Source organism: Sorex fumeus, unplaced genomic scaffold (genome assembly GCF_029834395.1).
Source record: "Sorex fumeus unplaced genomic scaffold, SorFum_2.1 ptg000072l, whole genome shotgun sequence".
Classification (NCBI taxonomy): Eukaryota; Metazoa; Chordata; class Mammalia; order Eulipotyphla; family Soricidae; genus Sorex; species Sorex fumeus.
In genome coordinates this window covers 53,965,987-53,989,320 of record NW_026606129.1, presented here as the reverse complement: position 1 = coordinate 53,989,320, position 23,334 = coordinate 53,965,987, and the positions used below count along the sequence as shown (strand labels likewise).

Sequence of the window (23,334 nt, the reverse complement as noted above, 5' to 3'; positions counted from 1 at the left end):
CCTGATAGCTGTAAAAACACGAGGCACAAAGCAAGCACGTGGCCTGGCAAGATCCCTCAGCTCAGAGTGGTGGTGTGTACAAACCCACCCAACAGGCCCCCAGCCTGACCTCTTGAACAAGGCTTTCTGCTCAAATAACGTTTTTGGGCCCGGCAGATGGTGGGCTAGTGACCTCCCTTGTGTACTGGTGGGGAAGGGACTGGGGGTAGCAGGAAAGGGTTGTCACAAGGTTCTTCAGAAGCCACGTGTACCTGAGTTTCTCAAGGGAAGAGAGGGGGAGGGGTGGGGCCCTTGTCTCCTCTAAGTCAGACTTAAGGCAAACAATGAACATCATAGGACACAAAGTTGGCTACTTACATTCACTTCAGTTATAGCAATATCAACGACGCTACCAACAACAATTAAGGCATCAAAAGTGTTCCATGCATCAGTGAAATAGTGCTGTTAGGGCAAGCATTCAGAAGCCACAGAGAAGAAGCACGACAGGAAATAAAAAAAAAAAGAAGAAAAGGACAGTGTTATCGAGGGGGAACACTTTGGCCTGATGCCACCCGGCCACTTGATAATCCTCCCTGGAACACACGTGGCAGAGACACGGCACTTTGGGGGCCGCTTCTGAGAGTGAGGAGGGGCAGCCGGAGCCTCTGCTGGCTGCTGCGGCTGGGGGCTTGGCCCCCTACAGAGGCTCCCCCTCTCTGCAGCCTCCTTGCCTCTGCTCTCCTGAGGAAATCCCTGGCTGTGGACTGGCTGAGACTCTGGGCTCTGTGACTTGTCCAGGTGGCGGCAGTGCGGGGGCAGGAGCAGCAGGTGCACAGACAGAGGGAGAACAAGAGCGGCGGCCACGCGGGCACATACTCACGTCGGCTTCGCTGAGGGCCACGTCTATAATGCTGCCGATTACGATGAGAGAGTCAAACGTGTTCCAGGCGTCACTAAAATACCCCTGCACAGAGCAGGCGGGGGCACATGTCGATGAGCAGGTAGGGATGGCGTGCCACGTGGACTGCAGGGAGCCCCGCCGAGGCCCCGCAGCACCTGGGCACCATGGCAGGCAGGTGTGTGTGTGGGGGGTGTAGGGGAGAGGGGGCGAGAGAGCCAAAGGGAGCCACCAGACTGTCCCTGGTGGGAAGGGATGTAGAAGGGCAAGGGGCACATGCATGGGGGGAAGGGGTGCACACACGCACACACACACGGGCACACACACATGGGGACAATGGCACACGGGGTCACACACACAGAGACACACACACGGGCACACACCAAGCAAACTCCGCACTCAGCAGCTCCACATTGAACAGAATCTCCTTGGGCTAGAGAGAACCGTCGGGCCACTCTGCCCTGTGCTGGGGTAATGACCCAAGGCCTCCCCCAAAGCATCTGGGAGCTGAGCAGAGGAGAGCGCACTCTCCAACCACCCTGCTGCCTTCTCTCCCTGGAAGAAGAGCACTGTGACTGAATACCCCTTCTCTGCACTCTAACACCAATCCGTGATCTGCCTCCTCTTGGTCCAATGAGAAGGATCACAGAGGAGGTGACCGGGCATGCATGTGTGTGACTGACACAGGCCAGGGTTCCCAGGGACTCTGGTGCTTATAGGCCCATGGGGCAGAGCCAGCAGAGAGGCTGAATTGCGGCTGGGGTGAGGGCGTGTGTGGAGCTGAGGCAGGCCTTTCTTGGGGCTTAGGGGGCCCTGACGAAGGAAGAGGATGCCAAAAGGTGCCCGCTGACCTCAAGAGATGCCCCAGACTGCCACACTTCCCTCCCTCCACGCGGCTCGCATTCTGTCACCACCCTTTAAGGATCCTTCTCATCTCTCAGACACCCTGTCAGGACTCGCAGAGAGAGACAGGGAGAGTGTTTAGGCAGGAGCCCGAGTTCCAGCCCTGATACTGCGGGGAATGGTCCCTACAAAACAAACACACACCCCACCAGGCTCTTCCCATCATCCTGATGCCTTGTCACTGACCCATGCCCTTTCGGCTCTAGGTGCCCAGGTTCTGCTGAGCCCCTGCACCGTCTTGAAGCATCCCGTCACCTCCACCCTCTCTTCCATCCTGATGACTAAACATGGCCCTCTGTCTGCAGGCATCTGCCACCCCGAAGCCTCCGAGCAGGGGGACTGAGTGGCGACTCCGCCCCGTCCTCACCAAGATGGTCCAGCTCAGAGCCTGGAGCCTGGTAATGGCATGTGCTTGGTATGTTCCCCTGCCCCTGCCCCCTACAGGCTTTCCAGTGTTGCCCCCTCATGCTTTACCAGGACTCTATCTTGGGACGATATGAGCAAAGCATCCCTACACTTAGAACTACATTCACTTGAAGGCAGGAAGTACCTCACTGCCTATGCTGTATCCTCGGTGCCCAGTGGGGGGTGGGGTGGGGGAGGCTACTGTCTCCTGCCTCTGAGCTGGGGAGCACTGTGCACAGGAGCTTCTGGTTGTGAGGCCAGTGACCCTGCCCATCACCGGTATCCTTAAAGACTCAGAACATTTTTGGGAAATAAAATTTTAAGCTCGAATCATATACATGTATATATATTTAAAAAAAAAAACAAAGAAAAAGAAGGCAGGCTACTTCTAACAGGGTACTTAAGGCAGAGTCAAGAGTGTGAACAGAAGGTGCTTTGAAGTGTCAGATCACATAAACTCAGATCCGGTGCAGGCCCAGCACTCTGCCTGTGATAACCCAGGAAGTAAAATTGGGGTGGGGGGATTACCTAGCAACCCCCACTCCAAGCCAGATGGGGCAGTGGTGAACTGACTAGTGCTCTGGGCTGAATTTTTCTTTTAAATTTAAATTTCATTTTAAATAATGTGAAGATTTCCCACCCAGATTACCATGATTTCTGACTCATTTTTCACTCCCTTCCTCCTCTTAAAAGACACTCACCAACTACCTTCCATTACAGACCCTTTCCAGACTTTTCTCTTACTCCTCAGACAAGTCAACTGAAGGAGTCTCCTTACACCAACTCGGATCATTTATGTAGACACATAGATCTCTGCAGACACATAGACATACAGATCCCTGTATGACACATGCAGGAAGACAACCTACTTCATAGTCTGTCCTTTTATATGTGTGTTTGTGTGTGAGTGTGTGGGGGGGTATCGTTCCCTGTAGTGCTGGGGGTGGGAGGAATGCATTCAGGGTTCTCGTATGTAGGTCCAGCACCACAGTCCTTTGGACTATTTTCTTCCCCAGCCTAAATACCACATCTAATACCTAGATTTCCTTCTCAAAGTTCATGGCTCTTGTATGGACAAATGGAGGAAAATCAGGTTAATCCGAGGACACGCCAGACACAAATGCCACGAGATGTCTGTACCGGCCATAAAGAGTATATGCGGCTTCTTCCCTCAAGGAGGGTCCGAACAAAAAAGGGCAGCTGGCCCATTCCTTGCCTGCTGCAACTGCAGTAGCTGGGGCACAAGACTGAAGAACATTTGCTTTCTAAAGTCCTCACACTGCTGCTTATGGAGACGAACAACTGACCGGCTAGCAACAGAACCAAATGTAGGCGAATAGCAGAGACTACCCCTGCCTTCATAGACCAAACTGGAAGCCCAAAGCTAAGAGCTAAAGAGCTCCTTGAATCCTCTCCTTCAATCTGGAGTAGAAATGATGCTTTCATGGAACACTGACTCCTGGGGCCCCCTGCTGTAGAAGCGCTCTCTCTCCAAGGGCCCCTCAAATATAAAAGAAATCCTAGAACCTGCTGGTTTTACTAGCAGACTGGCACAATGCCCTCTGACCTGCCCTACCAGAAAGACCGATAGAGAGCTTCACTTCCTGTATTTTCCCCTTTTTTGTGTTTTTACAGAACCAGCACAACCTCATCTCTCCTGACAGAGACACAAGTGAGTTTTCCTAGAAGGTGTGCCTCACACTGTGGAGAAGGCCACTGGGGAATCTTAGTACACGGTTCCTCACAACAGACCAAGAGCTTCCTGACAGGAGACTGATGAGGAAGGACTTGCCCCTGAGAAGCTGTCCCTAGAGTTTCCTCTCCACAGACCCCACACTGCAGCTCCTCGGCCCAACAGCTCTGACTGGGATGGGGCCTCCTGGACTTTTGTGAAAGCCCACTCACCGGGAATTAGGTTAACAGGGAAGCAGAGCTGAAAAGAAGGCAGAGAGAATTTTAAGAATCTTGTTCCTGGGAGGATAAATTCTCTCCCACTGCGTTGGATGCCCAGCCACACAAGACCCCATACTCCCTGACTTTGATGGCACCCTCAGTCCCAGTGTTCCTCAAGAGTAGAGAAGCTGCTTCAACGTTTCTCTCAGTTTGTCACCTGAAGTTGTCTGGTGCTGTGAAAAGCTCTTGTGGAGTGAAACTACAGACCAGCACAATTTCTGGAGGAAATAGCTCATTTTAAAACTCTGATCAGTACTGATTATAAACGAGCACTCATTTCCCTTTGCCCTATCACCAGTCTGTTCACACGCATTGAACTCTCCCTGCCAGGTTTGGCAGCAGAGCTCGCTGTGTGGTGCAGTTTGCTACACAGCACCAGGGTGATGGCCCGTGAATACACGCGCGCGCACACCACACACACACACACACACACACACACACACACATACACATACACGTGCACACAAACAGACAGGAGTCCCTTCTTTTCAGCCTAGAACAAGCTTTCAGAAACAGTAGAGCTTAATCACGGGGCAAGGGAAGAGAAAGGGTGCAGCCAGGGATCAGGGGAATGTTCCAGAAATAGAGTCTGTGTTGCATTTTTCAAGAACTCTTCTTGTTCTTGCTTTGCAACTTTAATCCATCAGTCCAGACAAATATATGGGAAATAGTAAAGGAGAAGGAAAGCAAACCAAAATCTCAAAGGAAATTAAGATGCGCTGAGAAAGGGAGGAAATGCTTACGAATGGAGATATGGACAAGTCACAGTAGATAACATCTGGCCATGCATAAAGTGCCAAATCTGACCCCACTGCAATCGCCCCAACTGATCACTTACAAGTGTCTTTTCTTTTTGGTCCACAAAGATCTGATAAAGATTGCATCAAAATTAATCCAAATTAAAGGAAGGAAGAGTTTTGAATTAGAATTCCATGTAAGTATGGAGTATGTGAAACCATCATTTCATGAATAAATAATGCTGTCAGATACTTTACACACAGATGAATGAACAACCGGGTCACTGAATCTGCCCTTCACTAACCCAGAGTTTGGGGCTCTGCGAGAGGGGAATCTGAAGACTGAACATCCCACAGCTCTGCCAGCATTTGCTCCTCTCTCGAGGGCTCATTGAGGATACTCCTGGTACAGGTCGGACATGCGCACGGCCTGGGGTAGCAAGCCACAGTTAGAGGCACTCTTCAAGGGGAGGACACAGAGTGGGCCTTTGCTTCTTTCTCCCGCCCTATCAAATAGAACTATTAGTGCCCTCATTTTGTGAGCAGGGAAACTGAGGCACAGAGCAGTTAAATAACTTGCTGGAGCCGGCAGGAAGAGGTAGGGGTTCCAGCTCAGCCTGAGCAGGGGTCTATGCATAAGCAAGCTGTTCTCTCTCCCATATGCCATTGGCAGCAGTTGGAACTGGATTTGCTTCCTCTCGGCGGGAGAATGTGCTAGGCGTTCTGACAGGGATGAACAAATTTTGTGATTTGTTTTGTCTTAAAGTCAGTGACATTTTTCTAAATTAAGCAGATGGGAGATGGTTTGGACTGTGAGAGGTTTGCAGCTGCTAGAACTTTCCATAAAAGGCAAGAAAGGTACTGTGGTCAGAGAGCAAGCAAAACTAATGCTTTGATGCTAGAAATCTAAAAAGTAAAATCAGGGCTGGATCCTTTCTGATTAGTTCAGTTCAAAAATTTTCTCCCATGCTTAAGTCAGAAGACAACTTTCCCCCAAGACAGCTCTTCTAGAAACAGAAAATCAGGTTTCAAAACAATCTCCATTTTACAAATTCCCAACTCTCTCCTCCCTTCGTTTTCTCAGAACTGTTTTTGTGAGGTTTTGGGTTTGCAGATTTATTTCCCTATGTGAATAGAGATGCCCTAATCAGATTTTACTGTTCTCAGGTGATAACCCAGCTAAGCAGCAGAACAATTTGGCCTAACTCAGTAACGCAAGACTAACAGGAAGCAGGGCTGCTCAGGGCTGATTCAACAACACTTTGCAAAGTGGGTTCTGCAACTCACCTTGGGTTTAAATGCAATGACTTTCAAAACCATCTCGACGGTGAATACCCCAGTGAAGACCATGTTCAGAATGTCCATGGCATCGTTGAACATCTTGGACTGCTCATAGTGCTGTGAGGAAGGCAGAGGCACAGTCTCAGAGGCCATCCCAAGGTCAGAGCAGAAGGCCCTGCGGCCCTCGGCATGCACCCCACCTTATCCTGGACACAGAGGCACCTCCCGGGCCAGCACCTCTGCCCCAGCATCCCGCAGCACACAATTAACTCAGCACAGAGCACGGGGGTGCCTGGACAAGATGAGGATGATTGGGAAATGAAGGGGAAAGACCCATGTTTCCTCTGGGTGAAATAAAAGGATGTCATTCTTTCTGTTGGTAGGGTTGGGAGCCTGGGTAGTGACCTAGGCACAAGGCAATACCCACCCTATGTCTATAAACACAGGGAGGGTTCGAATAGGGGGTACATTCTGAGAGGGGTACGTGTTAAGCCATTTGGTTAAAGACAAGGTAGACCATGGTCCCTCTCAAGCAGAGAAAGTATTTAAACTTAAGTGCCAGGAAACTCATTCTGGGCTGGCTTTAGATTCCTTTTCAGATGGCACCGTGAGCTGATCTGATTTGTTCTAGTTCTTATAAGCCTGCAAGGAAACTAGTTTAAGATTTGGTCTTTGTTTCCAGTCCCAATAAAATACCCAGGAGATAGCCTCACTCTTGGGTGTGTTTGGGGTTGATACTGCCCCACTTGGCCAATGGAAGGGAGCTGCGTCCCTGGCCCCCCAAAATGAGCAAAATGGGTTGTTGTGCAGCTGATAATACTTCTTTAAGGGGAAGATGCCTCCTCCCAAACTAAGTGCACCCAGAGAACAGAAAAGAGAATCTGGGCCAGAGAGACAGACGCCATCAACCTGAGTTGGTCCCATCGCTGCAAAAGTTTCCCTGAGCCCCACCAGGAGTGAGCCCTGAGCACTGAGCCAGGCACAAGCCCAGAGCACCGCTGAGTGGGCCCAAATTCCCCCATAAAAAAAATAAAAAAGAAAAAGAAAATCTCCTCTTTGCATCTCACATTACACCAGGCCCAGAACAAAGAAACTGGCAGAGTATAATGCAATGACTGAGTTATTCCTTACCTCTCAGGGAGGAAGGCTGGGTTTCCCCTTTGACCAGCAAAGAAAAACAAGGCTGTGGAATTCAAAGCACCTTGGCCACTGTTACAGGGCTCTGGCCAAAAGAGAGCAAGCAAGCCCAGATGGGTGAGGAAATCAAACTCCTGCTCTTGTGCGGGATGGCTTTCCACCCTCAGTATTTGGGGTGTGGGGCTGTGTAGAAGAGGCCCGGATGGGATCCCCACAGCTGTCTCCATTTTTACCTGCATGGCCAAGCAGAGTGTGTTGAGCATGATGAGGACAAACATCATGTATTCGAAAGGCGAGGAGTTCACCACGTACCAGAACTTGTACTGGTAGGGGTTTTTGGGGATGTATCTCCGCAAGGGACGTGCCTTCAAGGCGTATTCCACACACTGGCGCTGCAAGAGCAGAAAAGAGCGAGGCGGGGCCCTGAGCAGGAGCCTCCGTGGAAGGAGCATGCAGAGGGGAGCAGGGGAGGGCAGGAACCAACTGGGGGGTCCCCACCCCGACCCCCACAGCTCCTCGACAAAGGGAACCCACCTACCTACGCCACTGCCTCACCCATCTGCAGAGGAAACCCCGGGGGCCAGTAGAGTCTCTGATTTGATTCTATGTCGTTTAGCCAAACGCTGATTCCATAGCTGGGCACCACCTTGCCTCAGCCCTCAGGGATGAAGCAGTGGCAAGACCCAGGCCCACCCAAGCCCCGATGCTGCAGGCATTCTGCCTACACAGGTACCCCTCCGGGGAAGGAAGGCGAGTGGGAAAGGCACAGACGGCCCCAGGAAGCAGAGGCTACGCTATCTCTCCAAGGCTGCAGAGAGAACATACGAGACCTCTCAGAAGCCGAGGCATCAGGTGCCAAGTCAGGGGTGGGCTCCTCTAAGAACCCAGGGCCATGGCCAGGAATGGTGGCTGGACTGAGCTGGGTTTGATTCCTGGCCAGAGCGCCATGCTGCCCTCTCATGGTACCCACGTCTACCTTGCAGCAGGCCCAGAGGGAGCCTCGGGCTCAGCGTCCAGGCCCTGGACCTCCCACTGCAAGTCTGGGTTCTGGCTTCTGACAGGCCCCCAGGTCCAGGGCCTGACTCTGAGAGACCTCACATATTCACTTCACATTCACATTCACCAGTCTACTAGAGGCCTCAAGTGTGGCCTGGCTGCCAGGGGCTCTGAGTCACTCCTTTCCTCGGCACTGAGGGCAGAACTGGCCAGGCCTGGGTCTCACGTCACAGACGGCATGGGCAGGGTCACCTTAGAATGGGGAGGGGGGAAGAGCTCCCACTCTCCCATCCCATGTGACCCCCATGAGGACCAACCACCTCACCCCGCTGCTACCACGTCCCCTGAAGATGCCCAGGCAGGCAGGTGATTGGCTCACAGTGCCACTATCAGATGCCGTTGTGAGAGGGCCTGGGGATGGGGGCTCTGAACCGCAGACTGTCTTCTCAGGCTGAGCAGAACCTCAGAAACAGCCCAGAGTTGCCTTCATGGAGAGATAAGGGGTGTGCTGAGAGAGGAGGAAGGCTGCACCCACAGTCCCAGCTGGGTGGGCTGTGTCACGCTCAGTCTCCAGTTCAAATCTTGAAACTTTCTCGGCAAGGGGACAAGGGACTTCCTCCTCTACAACATCGCTCACCCTGAGGGGGAAATGTGGCAACAGCTGGAGAATTTGGGGGTTGTTGCTACGAGACTCTGGTGGGCAGAGGATGCTGACAGACGCCCTACCAAGCACAGCCACGGGGGCCTGAGCCACAGCACGGCGGGTAAAGCTCCTGCCTCTCACACAGACAACCCTACTCTGATCCCCGGCATCCCACCCTGAGTCCAACCAGGAGTAAGCCCTGAGCACTTCTGGGTATGACTCCCCGTCAAAGAAAAACCCTCCCAAAATAACCCCCAAGCCCAATCACAGACTAGAATGATTTGGGTAAAAGGTCAACAGTGCTGAAACTGAAGACGGACAAGGCTGTCCCCTAAGCAGAGGCAGCAGGAGTGTCCAGTGTCCAGCTGCGTGGCCCACTATGACTTTGAGCTGTCATTAGCAGGTCTTGGTAGGGTAGGCGGTCCCCAATGCTCTGAGCCCTTGGCCTCAGGCCCAGGGTGGGCTTCACAGAGGCCAAGAATCCTGGTAGGGGGGCAAAACCCTGCTCCACAGCAGGGACCGCAGCTGGCTGGGAGTGTCTGGTTTGGGAGCAAGTGTCAGGCCCTGTGGCAAGCAGGTAGGGCACCCTGGTGGGGGCTGGGGGCTCTTTCCTCTCTGCCTCGAAGGAGCAGGGCCCAAACAGTGTGTGACTTTAACCTGATTTTTGTCCAGCTCACAGTTCTTATACTCTTTCTCCCCCTGCTCCTGAAAGGTGACAATGACAAAGCCCACAAAGATGTTCATCATGAAGAAAGCCACGATGATGATATAGATGATGAAGAAGATGGAGATCTCCACGCGGTAGTTGTAGATGGGGCCGACATTCTCTCCGTTCGAATCGATGGCTTTATACAGCAGCCTGCAGAGCAGAGGGGCCGAATGAGCACTGCTTGCTGAGCACTGTCTGCCCCCTCCCCTCCCAGCAGCCTGCATAGCCCTACCCTGCTGGACCCCACCCCGAGGGGGTGTCCCCCATGCTGCAGGTCCCGGGGAACACTGAATGTCAGACTCACAGATAGTCCTCCGCCCCCCACTCCTGCGCACCAGGCTCTCAGAGCAGCCCTTTTGCTTCAGCCCAGCCCCTGGGATCTATTCCTTGAAGGTCTGTTTTTCAGGATCGGAAAAACACAAAATTTGACTGTGACCCACCACAAGCCTCCTGCTGACAAGGGCAAGACGATGCGAGCACCAGCTGCAAGATGCTGGAGGAACCGAAAACCAGAGATAGTGGCAAAGACTTTTTCCAAAGAAAAAAGAGGTTCCCTAAACTAAAATATGCCATGAAGTTAAACAGATGCCAAGGAGAACTCCAAATAGGAAGAGGGGAAAACACTTTACACACTCCAACTTCAGTGCAGCCCCATCTGGATGCCAATCCAATACTTCTCTGGTACCCGCCCCTTGATGCCTGGTGCCAGCCATACACATAGGCTCGGGGATAGGTGGGCATGACCACAGTGCCTTTGTCTGGAAGTTCACAGACCAAAGGTCACTATCCTCGGGGCAGAACTGGAGTGGAACCTGACCCTCCAAGCCACAAGCTCCAAGTTTGATGAGTTCCCCTGGGAGGCCAAATCTTGGGCAAGGCAGAGCTTAGCCACTCGCTCCAGACTGCTTTCATCAGCTGGGCCAAGTCCTATAAGAAATGTTCCTTCCAGCTGCCCCTTTACTCCCGGAGGATCCCGGGAACACTCTTGGCTGCTTTCTGGAGTCCCTGCTGGAGCAGCTCCCGAGCCCCCCCTCAACTGGTTGACCTGTGAGATCCCTCCAGGGTTCCTAGAGGCAACAGCTTTGGATACTAAGACCAGCCAATGGCAATAGACTGATGCCAGGGGACCTAGCGCTTCCCAGTGAATAGTATAGATTAATACTTTACCATTGGCCGGCCGTGGGGATGTGGGTTGCCTCTAGAAACCTTTAAGGAAAATAATATGCCTGCCACAGAGGCAGGGGTGGTGGGTGGGGATGGGATGGGGGTGGTGGGAGGGATACTGGGAACATTGGTGGTGGTGGAGAATGGGCACTGGTGGAGGGATGGATACTCGATCATTGTATGACTGAAACGTAAGCACTAAAGTTTGTAACTCTGTAACTGTACCTCACAGTGAGTCATTAAAATATATATATATATATATATATATATATATATATATATATATGTGTGTGTGTGTATATATGGAGACGTTACTGGGCCTGCTCGAGCAAATCGATGATCAACGGGAGGGCCTTTACTTTACTTACTTACTTTATATATACATATATATATATACATATATATATATAAATGTAATGCTACTGTTTAAAACAGAATAAAAAAGAAACCTTTAAGGAGAATAAGCTTTGTTTCTGTTTAGAGAGCTTAAAGACTCTGAATTTGTGATCCCTGAAGCAGTAAGTTGTCGCACAACCATTAATCTTCCCCTTGCCTCCCCGTACCATATGCCCTCATCCAACAAACACTGCGTTCCGCTTGCTGCTATATAAATCATTGCTTGCCCTGAATAAACTTGTCAATCGACCACTAATCGCTGACCTGTATCTGTTGTTTCCCAGTCAGTAGTTCATGTCTGTGTCTATGAACTATCACTCTTAGACCATGTTGGAATTGGCTCATCGCTCCCAGGTGACATGCACTGCCAGACAGTGACAGATGCTCACAGGTATCCAGAGGGAACGAGCTTGTCCCCCCACTTAAGTTCTCCTGGTCCTGAGATCCTGACATTCGGGACTCCTTCTGGAAACTGGGTGGTAGAGGCTGGCAGTGGTGTGGCACAGAGAGCTGAGGGTAAGGAAGCATGGGAGACTCTCCTCATACTCCACCTTCTTCTCTCTCTCCACTTCTCTTACTTTACCCATCAAAATGTGAGCCATTAAGTAACCCTTCCTTGCCATTCTTAGGACTCTATACTGTACAACATTTTAAACTGGAAAAGAGACCAAGTCATGTGTATACCTCAGCCCCTCTGGTAGCATGCCACGTGAGTTGGCATCACAAGCACCTTGGATGAGTAAGCCATCAACAAAAGCCCTGGCGCCACAGCATATGCTGTGCTGGGAAGGGGGGCATGGGTGCTGGGACACCCAGGGACCTGCTTCAGGATGAGTGGACCATGACAGCAGACAGGAGCCGGCACATGCAGTCCTCTGAGAACTCCTCATGGCCACCCAGATGCATTCTCTGGGAGCCAGCTGAGAGGAGCCCCTGCCTGGGACCCATCCCTGACCCCAAGTCACAGAGTCCAATCTACTGGCCACAAAGATTAATCAGAGAGAGAGGCCCTTTGGATCAAGGAACAATTACTTAGGGGCCCAAAGTGACCAAGTGCTGGGACAAGTCCAGCCGGTGGAAAGCATCAGGACTTGCACCAGGAGAAAAGGCGCAGTTGTCAACACCCTAGAGGCAGGTGTCCCCCACCCTCCCTGGGAGACATGCACCCCTCTGTACTCACTCAGGCCAGCCCTCAAATGTGGACACGGTGAAAAGTGCCATCATGGCAGACAGGACATTGTCAAAATTGAAGTCGCTGTTTTGCCAGATCCTCTCCCGGACCACAGGGTTATCAACATCCCCATCCTTGTAGAGGATGAAAAGGCCCCTGCAGAGGAAAACAAGAGAGGCTTGTCCCACCTCTCCTTGGCTCAGGCACAGACACCCTGTCCACCCCCTTGCCACGGTCATTCTCAGAGCCCGTGGGTCACAGCCTGAGCAGGTCCTGCCAGCTCTTCTTGGGTCCAGCATCCCCCCTCCCCTCAGCTCTGCCCTGCATTTGTTTTGCTTGTGCTTCAAAGACTCAGCCACTAAACTGGTCTGGAACACACTCCAGAGCAAGCAGGCAGATGCCCAATATATGTCTGTTAACAATTTAAAACTATAAGGTGGAGGCAGCTGTCATTTCAATTAGCTCAGTTCCACATGGACACATTCAAAGCTGTGGCCTTGGAGAATTCCAATGCTCTGGGAAATACTGTATTTCCCAGCATCATCATCACCACTGCGTTGTCACACACTGCTTCAAAATGTGGTTTATAATCTTTTTAAAAAGTTTCACAGAATGTGACAATGTGGTAAAATATGGTGTGCCCAGGAGAAACCCTCTAGTTTGTATCTGTCTTTTAATCAAATTGCTCTTTGCTTATTAGCAATATTCCAAATTTTGGTTCCCAAGAATGCTACAAATTCTGGCCCCCAGGATTTCTTATAGAATTTCATCTCTGCAAGGCACTGCATGTTTGAGCCTCTGGGGAAGACGCACTCTGCTGGCCCCTGTGTCATTCCCTGCATCCTGCAGGCTGGGCAGAGATGCCCCTGTTGGTGGGTACACAGCCACAACCAGACTATGGTGGGTGCCCTTGGACTCCAACAGCCACAGCCAGACTACAGCGGGTGCCCCTGACACCCCTCACTTGCAGAACCGAGTTAGCAACTGTTTTGGCAAGTGCCGTTGGAGAGCAGGAGCCGTGTGGCGGGGGGCGAGGGGGGTGCCCTGCAATCTCCTGGTTATTAGTCATGGATAGAAATAGGGCCCAAAAGCAGATGAGCGATGGGGCAGAGAACAGCAGGGGCTGGAAGAGGGTGAGCGACCCCTGAACACAGCGCTGAACTTCCGGGTCTAATTAAAGGAGAAACCACCCATGTGGATTTCGACAGAACTTTGCAGGAAGGGATTCCGTAATAGATGCTTTTAGGTTATAGGGCTTTCCCCCACCTCCAGCTTACAGATTAAACACCAAAAAAATCAAAAGCCTCACCCACTGTCTGGGGGGTAATAAAGACCTTTGGGGCCAGACAGAGGAGGCACTTGTAGGTGTGCAATTGTATAAAAATGCCACTGAACTCCACAGATTGCACTAGTACTTCATGTCACTTCCATGACAACAAAACCCCCTTCCTCAGTCCAGCCAGAGGCTGAGCACACACGCCCTCTTGGGCCCATGGTGAGCCCCCTGAAATGCCGGCATGCGCAAACCCTGGGGCTTTCCTCCTTGACCCTGAGGCCAACTCACGCATCCAGGAGGCTCACCTGCATTCCTCAGGGTTACTTTTGGCTTCATCCGTGCAGCGATAGAACTTTCCCTGGTGTGGAACAGATAGAGGTAAGCTTCTTCCCTTGCCCCCCACCGCGCTGCGCTGCCCCTTGGAACCAGCCAGGCTTTGGGACTCTGAGCATGAGGGTCGTTCATATACCTTGAACAGCTGGACCCCGATGCAGGCAAACATGAACTGGAGGAGGGTGGTGACGATCATGATGTTGCCGATCGTCCGGATGGCCACAAAGACGCACTGGACGACATGCTGGGGAGAAGGGCGGGGGAGGTGAATGGTCACAGTCTGGGGCTGAGGGGGAGCTAATACAAGTCAAGAATTTGGAACATTTTTATGTGATCTGTTTGATCCTGTGCTGCCTCAGTCTCTCAGATAGTGATTGGCTAGTGCCTCATGGCCTGGGAGTAGCACTCCACAAATAGACCCCTTCACCATTTCCTCTGAAAGTTTAGTCAGTGGAAAAGTAGGGACGCAGCAGGGTCTGGGCAAGAGGCTTATGGGCCCTCCTGTAAAACAGCTAAAGAAAATGCAAACACCCACCGCACCATGGTCATTTGGATCATCTGCATGACAAGAGATTTTAAAAGAAAAACAAATCAACTTAAAAATGCGATTAAAAAAAGAAAGTAATCTGAGTCAGAGAGATGCATGGATTCAGGTACGTTCCATGCACGTGGCTGACCCCCATTCAATCCGAGCGACCCCCAGCAGAATTAGGAGTAACCCCAGAGCACGGCCAGGTGTAGCCCACCCCAACCCAAAAGGTAATTAATGAACAGCAACCAAGTAAGTATCTTCAATGAACAAAACTCAAAAGCTGAGCAAAGCACCAACAGCAGTGTCTTTTGCAAAGCCATAACCCACTGTCCAATCTTCCAGGCTGTCACCCAGCTGTGGCCCAGCAGAGCCAGCTTATGGCAAGGCTGCCTGGAAGCCAGCTGCCCAGCCCGCAGATGCAGCATCCAAACCTTCAGTCCTTTGGCTCTGTTGATTGCCCGGAGCGGCCGCAAGACCCGGAGGACCCTCAGAATCTTCACCACGGAAATGGCACTGGATCTGAGGAAAAGAGGGGGGGTGAAAATAAGTATGACAGTGGGACTCAATCTTTAGAGGGTCTCTTTCTGGCTTTTTCTCTAATAACACGTGGAGCTGAGCTATCTCTGGGGGACCTTAACAGGGCCATGGGTCATTCCTCTCAGTGACACAGTAACTCCAAAGCCAGACCCACTGGCCTGTTGGGGCCTTGACTGCACCAACCTAGGCAGGAACCACCGTGCTGGAATTGCCTTTGTCTTTTTGGCCAGAGGGAAACTCTATGCAACACTTGGCTTTGAGGCTCCAGTTTTGGCTGTTAGGTTAGGAGAGCTGCTGTGATACTTTAGTGTATCTACCAACCAGGAGTCCTTTGTTTGAGAAAGAGAGGAGCAACAGTGAGTAGGGTGTTTGTGTTTGTCAGTGGCTGTCCTAGGTTCAATCCCTGGGACCCCATATGGTCTCCTGAGCATGGCCAGGAGTTATTCCTGAGCACAGAGTCAGGAGTAAACCCTGAACACCTCTGGGTGTGGCCCCCACACCAAAACACACATGTACACACACACAGAAATGATAAAAAGGGAGGCAACTGCAAACCAGCGTGGTGGGTGCAACAGCAACAGAGCTTGGGAAGCACCTTGGGGGTGTTGGGAAGGCTCCCTGTGAAGCTGAGTGCTACATGGGGGTGGCGAGGGGGCAGGTGGTTGGCTGGACAAAGAACAGCACACAGGAGGGCGCAGATGAGAATGCAGCTTGGGGAACACATATAGGGGTGGGGGGCACTGAACCCCTGAAGAGGGAGGTGCTGCTGCCAGTGGTGGATAGACATTAGAAACACACTGGTGTGTGTGTGTGTGTGTGTGTGTGTGTGTGTGTGCAGGGGATGCCTGCAGGGCTGCTTCTGCCACCCGGGGGCAGTGGGGGTGGGGAGGACTGACAGAGAAGGCCAGGGTCCTGAGCCCTCTGAGAGAGACAGCCTCCCTGCTTACCTCTGGCTGCCTGTGCTCTCTAAGGGGGTTATGGGTGGTCAGCGCCTCCTGCAGGCGGAGGGGCTCTGACACGCTCAGGAGCGTCTTCGCACAGACTCCTGGCTACGGTAGCTGGACTAGTCCCTAGAGGGACGTCATAACTACGAGAGATAGACAGTACCCCAGGGCCCTGGCTGGCAGATTGCTGAGAGTTAGAGAGGCCCACAAGAGGCAGCAGACAGACCCTAGGATCTAGGGACACCTTCAACAGTCAAGGTGAAAGGGCCCAGCAGCGCCACTGTATACTGTATCCTCATTCTTTTGGGGGGGGTGGAGGGTGGGGCCACACCTGGCAATGCTCAGGAGTTACTCCTGTCTCTGCACTCGGGAGTTACTCTGGGTGGTGCTCAGGGTATCATATTGGATGCTGGAAACGAAGCCCAGGTTGTCTGCATGCGAGACTAGTGCCCTCCCCACTGTACTATTGCTCCACCCCCACCCCTGGCCCCTTCCATTGAGGGGAGTGGAGCTCCTGAGAGGCCTTGGAGGACTCGGGCTGGAACCTGGCTTCCCTCCCCCTCATGGAGACAGTTTTTACCTTCTCTTAGAAACGGATGTCACAGAGAGTGAGAAGAGACACCCAAGGGAGCCACAGGCAGGAAATGAAAATGGGAAACCAAGCAGGAGCTGCCCAAGCTATCTGGCACAGGGGCAAACACAACTTTCCCGGAAACGAAACGTGATCACGCCTGGTCCATGTCTGAGTTCCTCATGTCAATCATCCTGACCAACAATCACCAACACAGACACACAGCAGAATACTCACTGGATCCCAAAGGAGACGAGAGACACCCCAACAACCAGCATGTCCAGCAAATTGAAGTAGTTCCGGCAGAAAGCCCCTTTGTGGAGGAAGGCGCCAAACGTTGTCATCTGCGGGAGAGCTGGGAGTGAATGACCTGCTCATCTTTCCAGGGGGCAAGAAACCTGGGCTCTCTCCAAAACCTTGAGGGAAACCTGACTTTCTTAACAGTGTCGATGAAGCCAGAGACATAAAGCACAAGGTTGAGAGAGAGTGTTTGTTTAAATGTGGATAAAGGGTGTCGGAGAGATGGTAGAGCAAATAGGGTGCTTGCCTTGCCTGTGGTGACCCTGCTACAATCCCTGTCACTACAAATGGTTCCCTGGATCCCACTAGGAATGTTCCCTGAACCCGCCGAGCCAGGAGTAAGCCCTGAGCACCTTTGAGTCGGACTCAAAAACAAAGATAAAGGGCAATGGATTTCTAATACATTGAAAAAAGGTGGAGATCATCTTTTCCCGGGGCAGGACTGTCACCTGCACCATTGTCCTGTGGGAACCTCGAGGCAAGGCTTTGAGGGGACTTTCATACCTGTCCTCATGGGTTCCCCAATTCCCAATCTCAGATCCAAACAAATATGTATGTGCCCATGGGAAACCCCAGGACAGGGGTAGGGTTCACACTGCCAGAACATCATGTCCAGCTGAACCCAATGAACAAGGACAAGGGGCTGAGCTGCATCTGGCCAAACTCAAGTTCCTGATCTGCTGGGAGACCCACTTGCCCCACAAGTGGGTCTTTACCAAGTTGAATGCAGATGAGTTTACTCTTATGGTGGCTGAAAACCGGCCCAGCTCAGACTATTGTGGGGCCAAACTGTTGAATGAATCCCTAACTGGGGACCGCTGGACAAATGGCAGGTCCTACATCCCTGAGAGCCTGTGTAGTTGTCGTTTCTGAGTCCCTGCTCCCCTCCCCTCCCCCACTTAATCATGATTCCTGTCTCCAAATTAGGACCAATAAAGAGATCAGCTTATGACAGCAATAACAAATCTCATTGTGAATCCATCGCTGGCATATCTCAAGGACAGCTTCTCTTTGCCTCGGGGCAGGTTCAGGTGGCCAGACTTATCAGGATGTCACTATTGCTCAGATAACCTGGCCTCCCCCTTCATTTTGTCCCACTGAACCCCAAAGAGAAACAACAGTTGCATCCCAGCCTTCCTGCGTCCATGAGTGGGCACTCACCAGAAGTGTTCACATTTTCCCAGGTGATCCTGAGGGGTTTTAGTATTTCATTAATTTATTAATTTTTATACTGCAGTGCTGGGGATCCAACCCAGGGCCTTGCATGGGTGGGGCACACACTCTCGCACTGAGTTGCATCCAGGGTCTGGTATCTTTACTCTGATTTGCTCGCTCTTCATCAGGCCTGGTGAGGCTAGAGATCTGGGTATACCTAGCACTCCACATGGTGCGTGCTATTGGCTAAAGAAAAGAGAGTTTACTGAGGAAGCTTCCTGGAGGAAACACAGCTAAGGTTAAAGAACTATTTCAATTAAAAAAAAAGAAAGAAAGAAAAGGTGGAGGGAGGCTCAGTTACAAGAGATGCAGAGTTAGGAAAAAATCATTCCAAGCTCTGCAACATTGCCAAAGCTTACTGCTCTTATCGCTTATAAAAATGGCAACTTCATATGGTGGAACCAAATCAGGGAACAGCCTTGCAGATCTCCTTAGCTCACTAGGGACCACCACTTCAGCCCACAGCTGCTTTGGGGATTTGCTGAGCCCTTATTGTTTTTAGTTTAATTTTCCAGTCTCTAAAATGAAGAACAACTTGAAAGACTTAAGTCATTGGAGCATGTAGCACTGTCTGTAGCACTGTCCTCCCGTTGTTCATCAATTTGCTCGAGCGGGCCCAGTAACATCTCCATTTTGAGACTGGTTGTTACTGTGTTTGGCATATCGAATATGTCATGGGTAGCTTGCCAGACTTTGCCACCTGGGCGAGATATTCTCGGTAGCTTGCCGGGCTCTCCAAGAAGGATGTGGGAATGGAACCCAGCTCGGCTGGGCCGGCCACGTGCAAGGCAAACGCCCTACCACTGTGCTATCACTCCAGCCCTTGCTATCGTGCATATACACTAAAATTAAAAAGTCATAATTAATTTTTTTCTTCCTTTTTTGGGGGGCCACACCCAGTGGTGTTCAGAGCTTACAATCCTGGCTATGGGCTCAGGAATCACTCCTGGTGGGGCTTAAGGGGGTCATAAAGGGTACCAGGGATTGTACCTGGGTTGGCTGCATGCAAAGCAAGTGCCTTACTTCTGTGTTATTACTCTGGCCCTTTTATTTTTCTTTTTAAGCAATCCTGTAACCTCATCTCCCATGACCCAAGAGTGTGTGTGCTCTCTTTTTCTCTCTCTAAATACACATATATGATATATATGTGTATATCTATATATCTTTCTCTCTATATAATCAGAGTGTTTATATAAGTATCAGAGTAAATGGAACCTTTCTCCATATGGTCTGAATAGGGAAAGTTACCAAAAATGAGAACCAATCAGCTGTTCTGGATCAAGCAGTGACCTGTGACTGTCCCTGCTCCAAGTAAGGGTGGTGTATCTCTCCTGGGCTGTATCTCTCCACCCACACATCACATCATCACTGGGACAATGTCTTGCTCTGAAGAGAACTGTCAGCCAAGCTCTCAAGTTCATTGATGCAAACATAGGAAACTAAACTTATAAGTTCAGAAGATTTTAATTTATTTAATGGTTTGGGGACTGTACCTGGGGGTGCTTGTGGCTCTTACTCCTGGGTCTATGCTGAGGGATCACTCCTGGTGGCTCAGGGGAACATATGGGTGCCAGGGATCAAACCTGGGTCAGTTGTGTGCCAGGCAAATGTCCTACTGGCTGTACTTTGGCTACAGGTCCGAGTCCCCAAAGGATTCAACAAAGTTGGTTTTGCATTGTGTGCATTAATCAAAAGAGAGAGAGAGACAGAGAGAGAAAAAGAGAGAGAGGAGGAGAGAGAGAGAAAGAGAGAGAGAAGAGAAAGAAATACACCCTTCTCTGGCAATGTTACAGCTTCACTGGAGAGAAGATTTTGTAAAGAGCCCAAGTTCCAGAGTAGCTATTTTACATAAAATGTGTTGTTTTCTTGCCCCTCCTCCCCCAACCTCCAGACTGCATACAAAAAACATCAAAATGGTTTATGGAAAATTGCAGCTAAAAGTCCTTCCTTCCCAACTTGTCTCTGCATTAAGAGATGATGGTCAGACAGTACCCACGGACACGGTGTACCGGGGCCCAAACCACTGAGCCAGTCTTGGGGGAACTGGTCGGGTGGTTTTGGGTTCTTCACTTCCCATCTTCTGTTTCTGCACACGGGACCATGAGCTCCTGGCCTGGCGGGTGGGGCCCTCACACTCAGTACTCAAACCGCATGCAGCAAGGGCGAGGAGCAACTGTGTACTCATGCATGGGCAGTACATTTAGCACACCGGGTGTGCTCCTGTCATCGATGCAAATGTAAGCCCATCCATTACAAAAGATAGACAGCATCTTTACACAGATATGCCCAACTATCTTGCAAATCCTGTTGCAAGAAAATAGTGTGTTACTATTTTAGGTCATTGAAAACTAAATTCAACCAGAGAAATGAGAAGCAGTGTCTTCCTTTCACAGGATAGGTGGTTTTCCTGATATGGATGTAAGGACAGGGGGAAGAGAGTTCACACCAATGGATGCATCTTATCAGCTGAAGCATTCCAGAGGAATATTAAAAAAGGAAAAAAATGTCATTTCCAATTACTGTTATGAAGCTAAAGTAGCTCCTACATGCATTCAAAGATTCACAAGAGCCAAAAATTTATTTTGAAAAGTTGAAAAGCTCAGGAAAAAAAAAATTCTTGGGTTAAAAAAAAAAGTGTAGTCTGATCACAGAAGAGAAAAACTAAAAATAGTCAAAAGCACTCCACTTTTGGCTGGTGCCACACGCAGGAGCAGGCCCCCTAAACACAGCTGGGAAACCTGTTACCTTCAAAAGGATCTCAAATGCAAAAGTACCCGTGAAGACATAATCTGCATAACCTAGCATCTGGAAGGTAAACAGAGAATGGCAATATTACTGCTACAGTGGTGTTGGAGTATGTGAGGGTCAAAGAAGAGCCATTACCTTTAACAGGATTTCAACAGTAAAGATGGCTGTGAAAGCATAGTCAAAGTAGCCCAGTATCTGTAAGGCACAACACGCAGCAATGAGACGGAGGCACCAGACACCCCCCACGGCCACATCTCACGCCCCAGGGTCATGTCCCCTCATGAACACTGGGAACTTTTCTCCCAGGATAAACCTCTGCTCCGAACTCAGTGTAGAGATCCTCAAAAGGCAGCTCATCTTTCGGACCCAAACGCAGACATCAGGGAACACTTACTTACCTCCTTTAAGCAATCATGCGGGCTCTCCCCATTTACATGTCTTATGCATACAGAGGCTCCTCTCTAAACACTTGGAACTGATTCTCATCACAGTGGACGGGTGGCCCCTGATAAGGTCTGTACACACACACACACACACACACACACACACACACACTTGGGATCTCTAGTTCTGGCTGCATGAAATACAGTGCCGTCCAGTGGAGTTTCAGATTAGTGGAGAGACATGAACTAAGATACTAATGGCAAGAGCCATGAAAAAAGCAATCCCATTCACAATTGTGCCCCAGAAAATCAAGTACCTCAGAATCAGCTTATCTAAGGAGGTAAAGGACCTCTACAAAGAAAACTAAAAAATGCTACTCCACAAAATAAAAGAGTGTATGAAGAAATGGAAACATATTCCCTGCTCATGGATAGGAAGAATTAACATTGTCAAAATGGCAATACTCTCCACGGCATTAGACAGATTCAATGCGATCCCTATAAGGATATTCATGAAATTCTTCAAAGAAATGGATCAAGCACTCCTAAAATTCATTTGGAACAACAAACTCCCACAAATAAATAAAGCAATTCTTGGGAAAAAGACGATGGGAGGCATCACCCTCCCTAACCTCAAACTCTACTACAAAGAGGTAACAATTAAAACAGCATGGTACTGGAATAAAGGCAGAGCCACAGACCAATGGAACAGGGTGGAGTATCCCTACATACAACCCCAAATGTATAAACATCTAATCTTTGATAAGGGAGCAAGAAATGTGAAGTGGAGCAAGGAAAGCCTCTTTAACAAATGGCGCTGGCGTAACTGGACAACCACATGAAAAAAAATGGGCTTAGACCTCGACTTAACACCATGCACAAAAGTCAGATCAAAATGGATTAAAGACCTCAACATCAAACCAGAATCCATTAGATACACTGAAGACAAGGTCAGCAAAACCCTCCACAATATTGAGGCTAACAGTATCTTCAAAGATGACATGCCACTGACCAACCAAGTGGAAACAGAGATAAACAAATGGGACTATATTAAACTAAGAAGCTTCTGCACCACAAAAGATACAGTGACCAAAATACAAAGACAATCTACAGAATGGAAAAGGATATTCACTCAATACCCATCTGATAAGGGGTTGATATAAAGGATATACAAAGCACTGGTTGAACTCCACAAGTACAAAATATCCAACCCCATCAAAAAATGGGGTATGAAATGAACAGAAACTTTGTCAAAGAAGAAATCTGAATGACTTAAAGGCACATGAGAAAATACTCTACATCACTAATCATCAGGGAGATGCAGATAAAAACAACAATGAAATATCATCTCATACCACAGAGACTGGCCCACATTCAAAAGAACAAAACCAACTGGTGTTGGTGCGAATGTGGGGAGAAAGGGACCCTCCTTCACTGCTGGTGGGAATGCTGACTGGTTCAGCCCTTTTGGAAAACAGTATGGACGATTCTCAAAAAATTAGAAATTGAGCTCCCACTTGACCCAGCAATACCACTCCTGGAAATATATCCCGGAGAGGCAAAAAAAGTATAGTCAAAATGACATCTGCACTTCTATGTTCATTGCTGCACTGTTCACAATAGCCAAAATCTAGAAAAACCCCGAGTGCTTTAGAACAGATGACTGAAACTTTGGTACATCTACACAATGGAATACTATGCCGCTCTTGGAAAAGATGAAGTCATGAAATTCACATATAAGTGGTTCTACATGGAAAGTATCATGCTAAGTGAAATGAGCCAGAAAGAGAGGGACAGACATCGAAAGACTGCACTCATCTGGGGAATATAAAGAAACAGAATAGGAGACGAACACCCAAGAATAGTTGAGATAAGTACCAAGAGGTCTGCTCCATGGCTTGGAAGCCAGCAGCAGATGCTGGGGGGAACGGCAGCTCAGATAGAGAAGAGAACACCAAGTAAAGGGTGTTTGGAGGACTCACTTGGGATGCAAGATATGTGCTGAAAGTAGACTATAGACCGAACACGGTGGCCACTCAATACCTCTATTGCAAGCCACAACACCCTAAAGGAAAGAGAAAGCAAAAGGAAATGCCCTGTCACAGAGGTGGGGAGGGTGTGGG

At 50.0% G+C, this 23,334-nt stretch overlaps 1 protein-coding gene across 17 annotated transcripts in view; it reads right to left on the bottom strand.

Annotated features, from left to right (window-relative positions):
* CACNA1D (calcium voltage-gated channel subunit alpha1 D) overlaps positions 1-23,334 on the bottom strand; it is a 339,546-nt gene that overhangs the window by 47,179 nt on the left and 269,033 nt on the right. For 9 of the 17 annotated variants that reach the window (XM_056129079.1, XM_056129077.1, XM_056129070.1 and 6 more), the window contains 10 exons: positions 20,964-21,023; positions 16,803-16,909; positions 14,945-15,032; positions 14,118-14,225; positions 13,954-14,006; positions 12,382-12,528; positions 9,590-9,791; positions 7,527-7,685; positions 6,163-6,273; positions 358-441 (listed from right to left, as the gene is read on the bottom strand). In XM_056129079.1, coding sequence (XP_055985054.1) covers positions 358-441; positions 6,163-6,273; positions 7,527-7,685; positions 9,590-9,791; positions 12,382-12,528; positions 13,954-14,006; positions 14,118-14,225; positions 14,945-15,032; positions 16,803-16,909; positions 20,964-21,023 — 1,119 coding nt within the window. Of the gene's footprint in view, positions 1-357; positions 442-859; positions 944-6,162; positions 6,274-7,526; positions 7,686-9,589; positions 9,792-12,381; positions 12,529-13,953; positions 14,007-14,117; positions 14,226-14,944; positions 15,033-16,802; positions 16,910-20,963; positions 21,024-23,334 lie in introns of all 17 variants that reach the window. The other 8 variants (XM_056129078.1, XM_056129080.1, XM_056129067.1 and 5 more) reach the window with 1 other exon arrangement.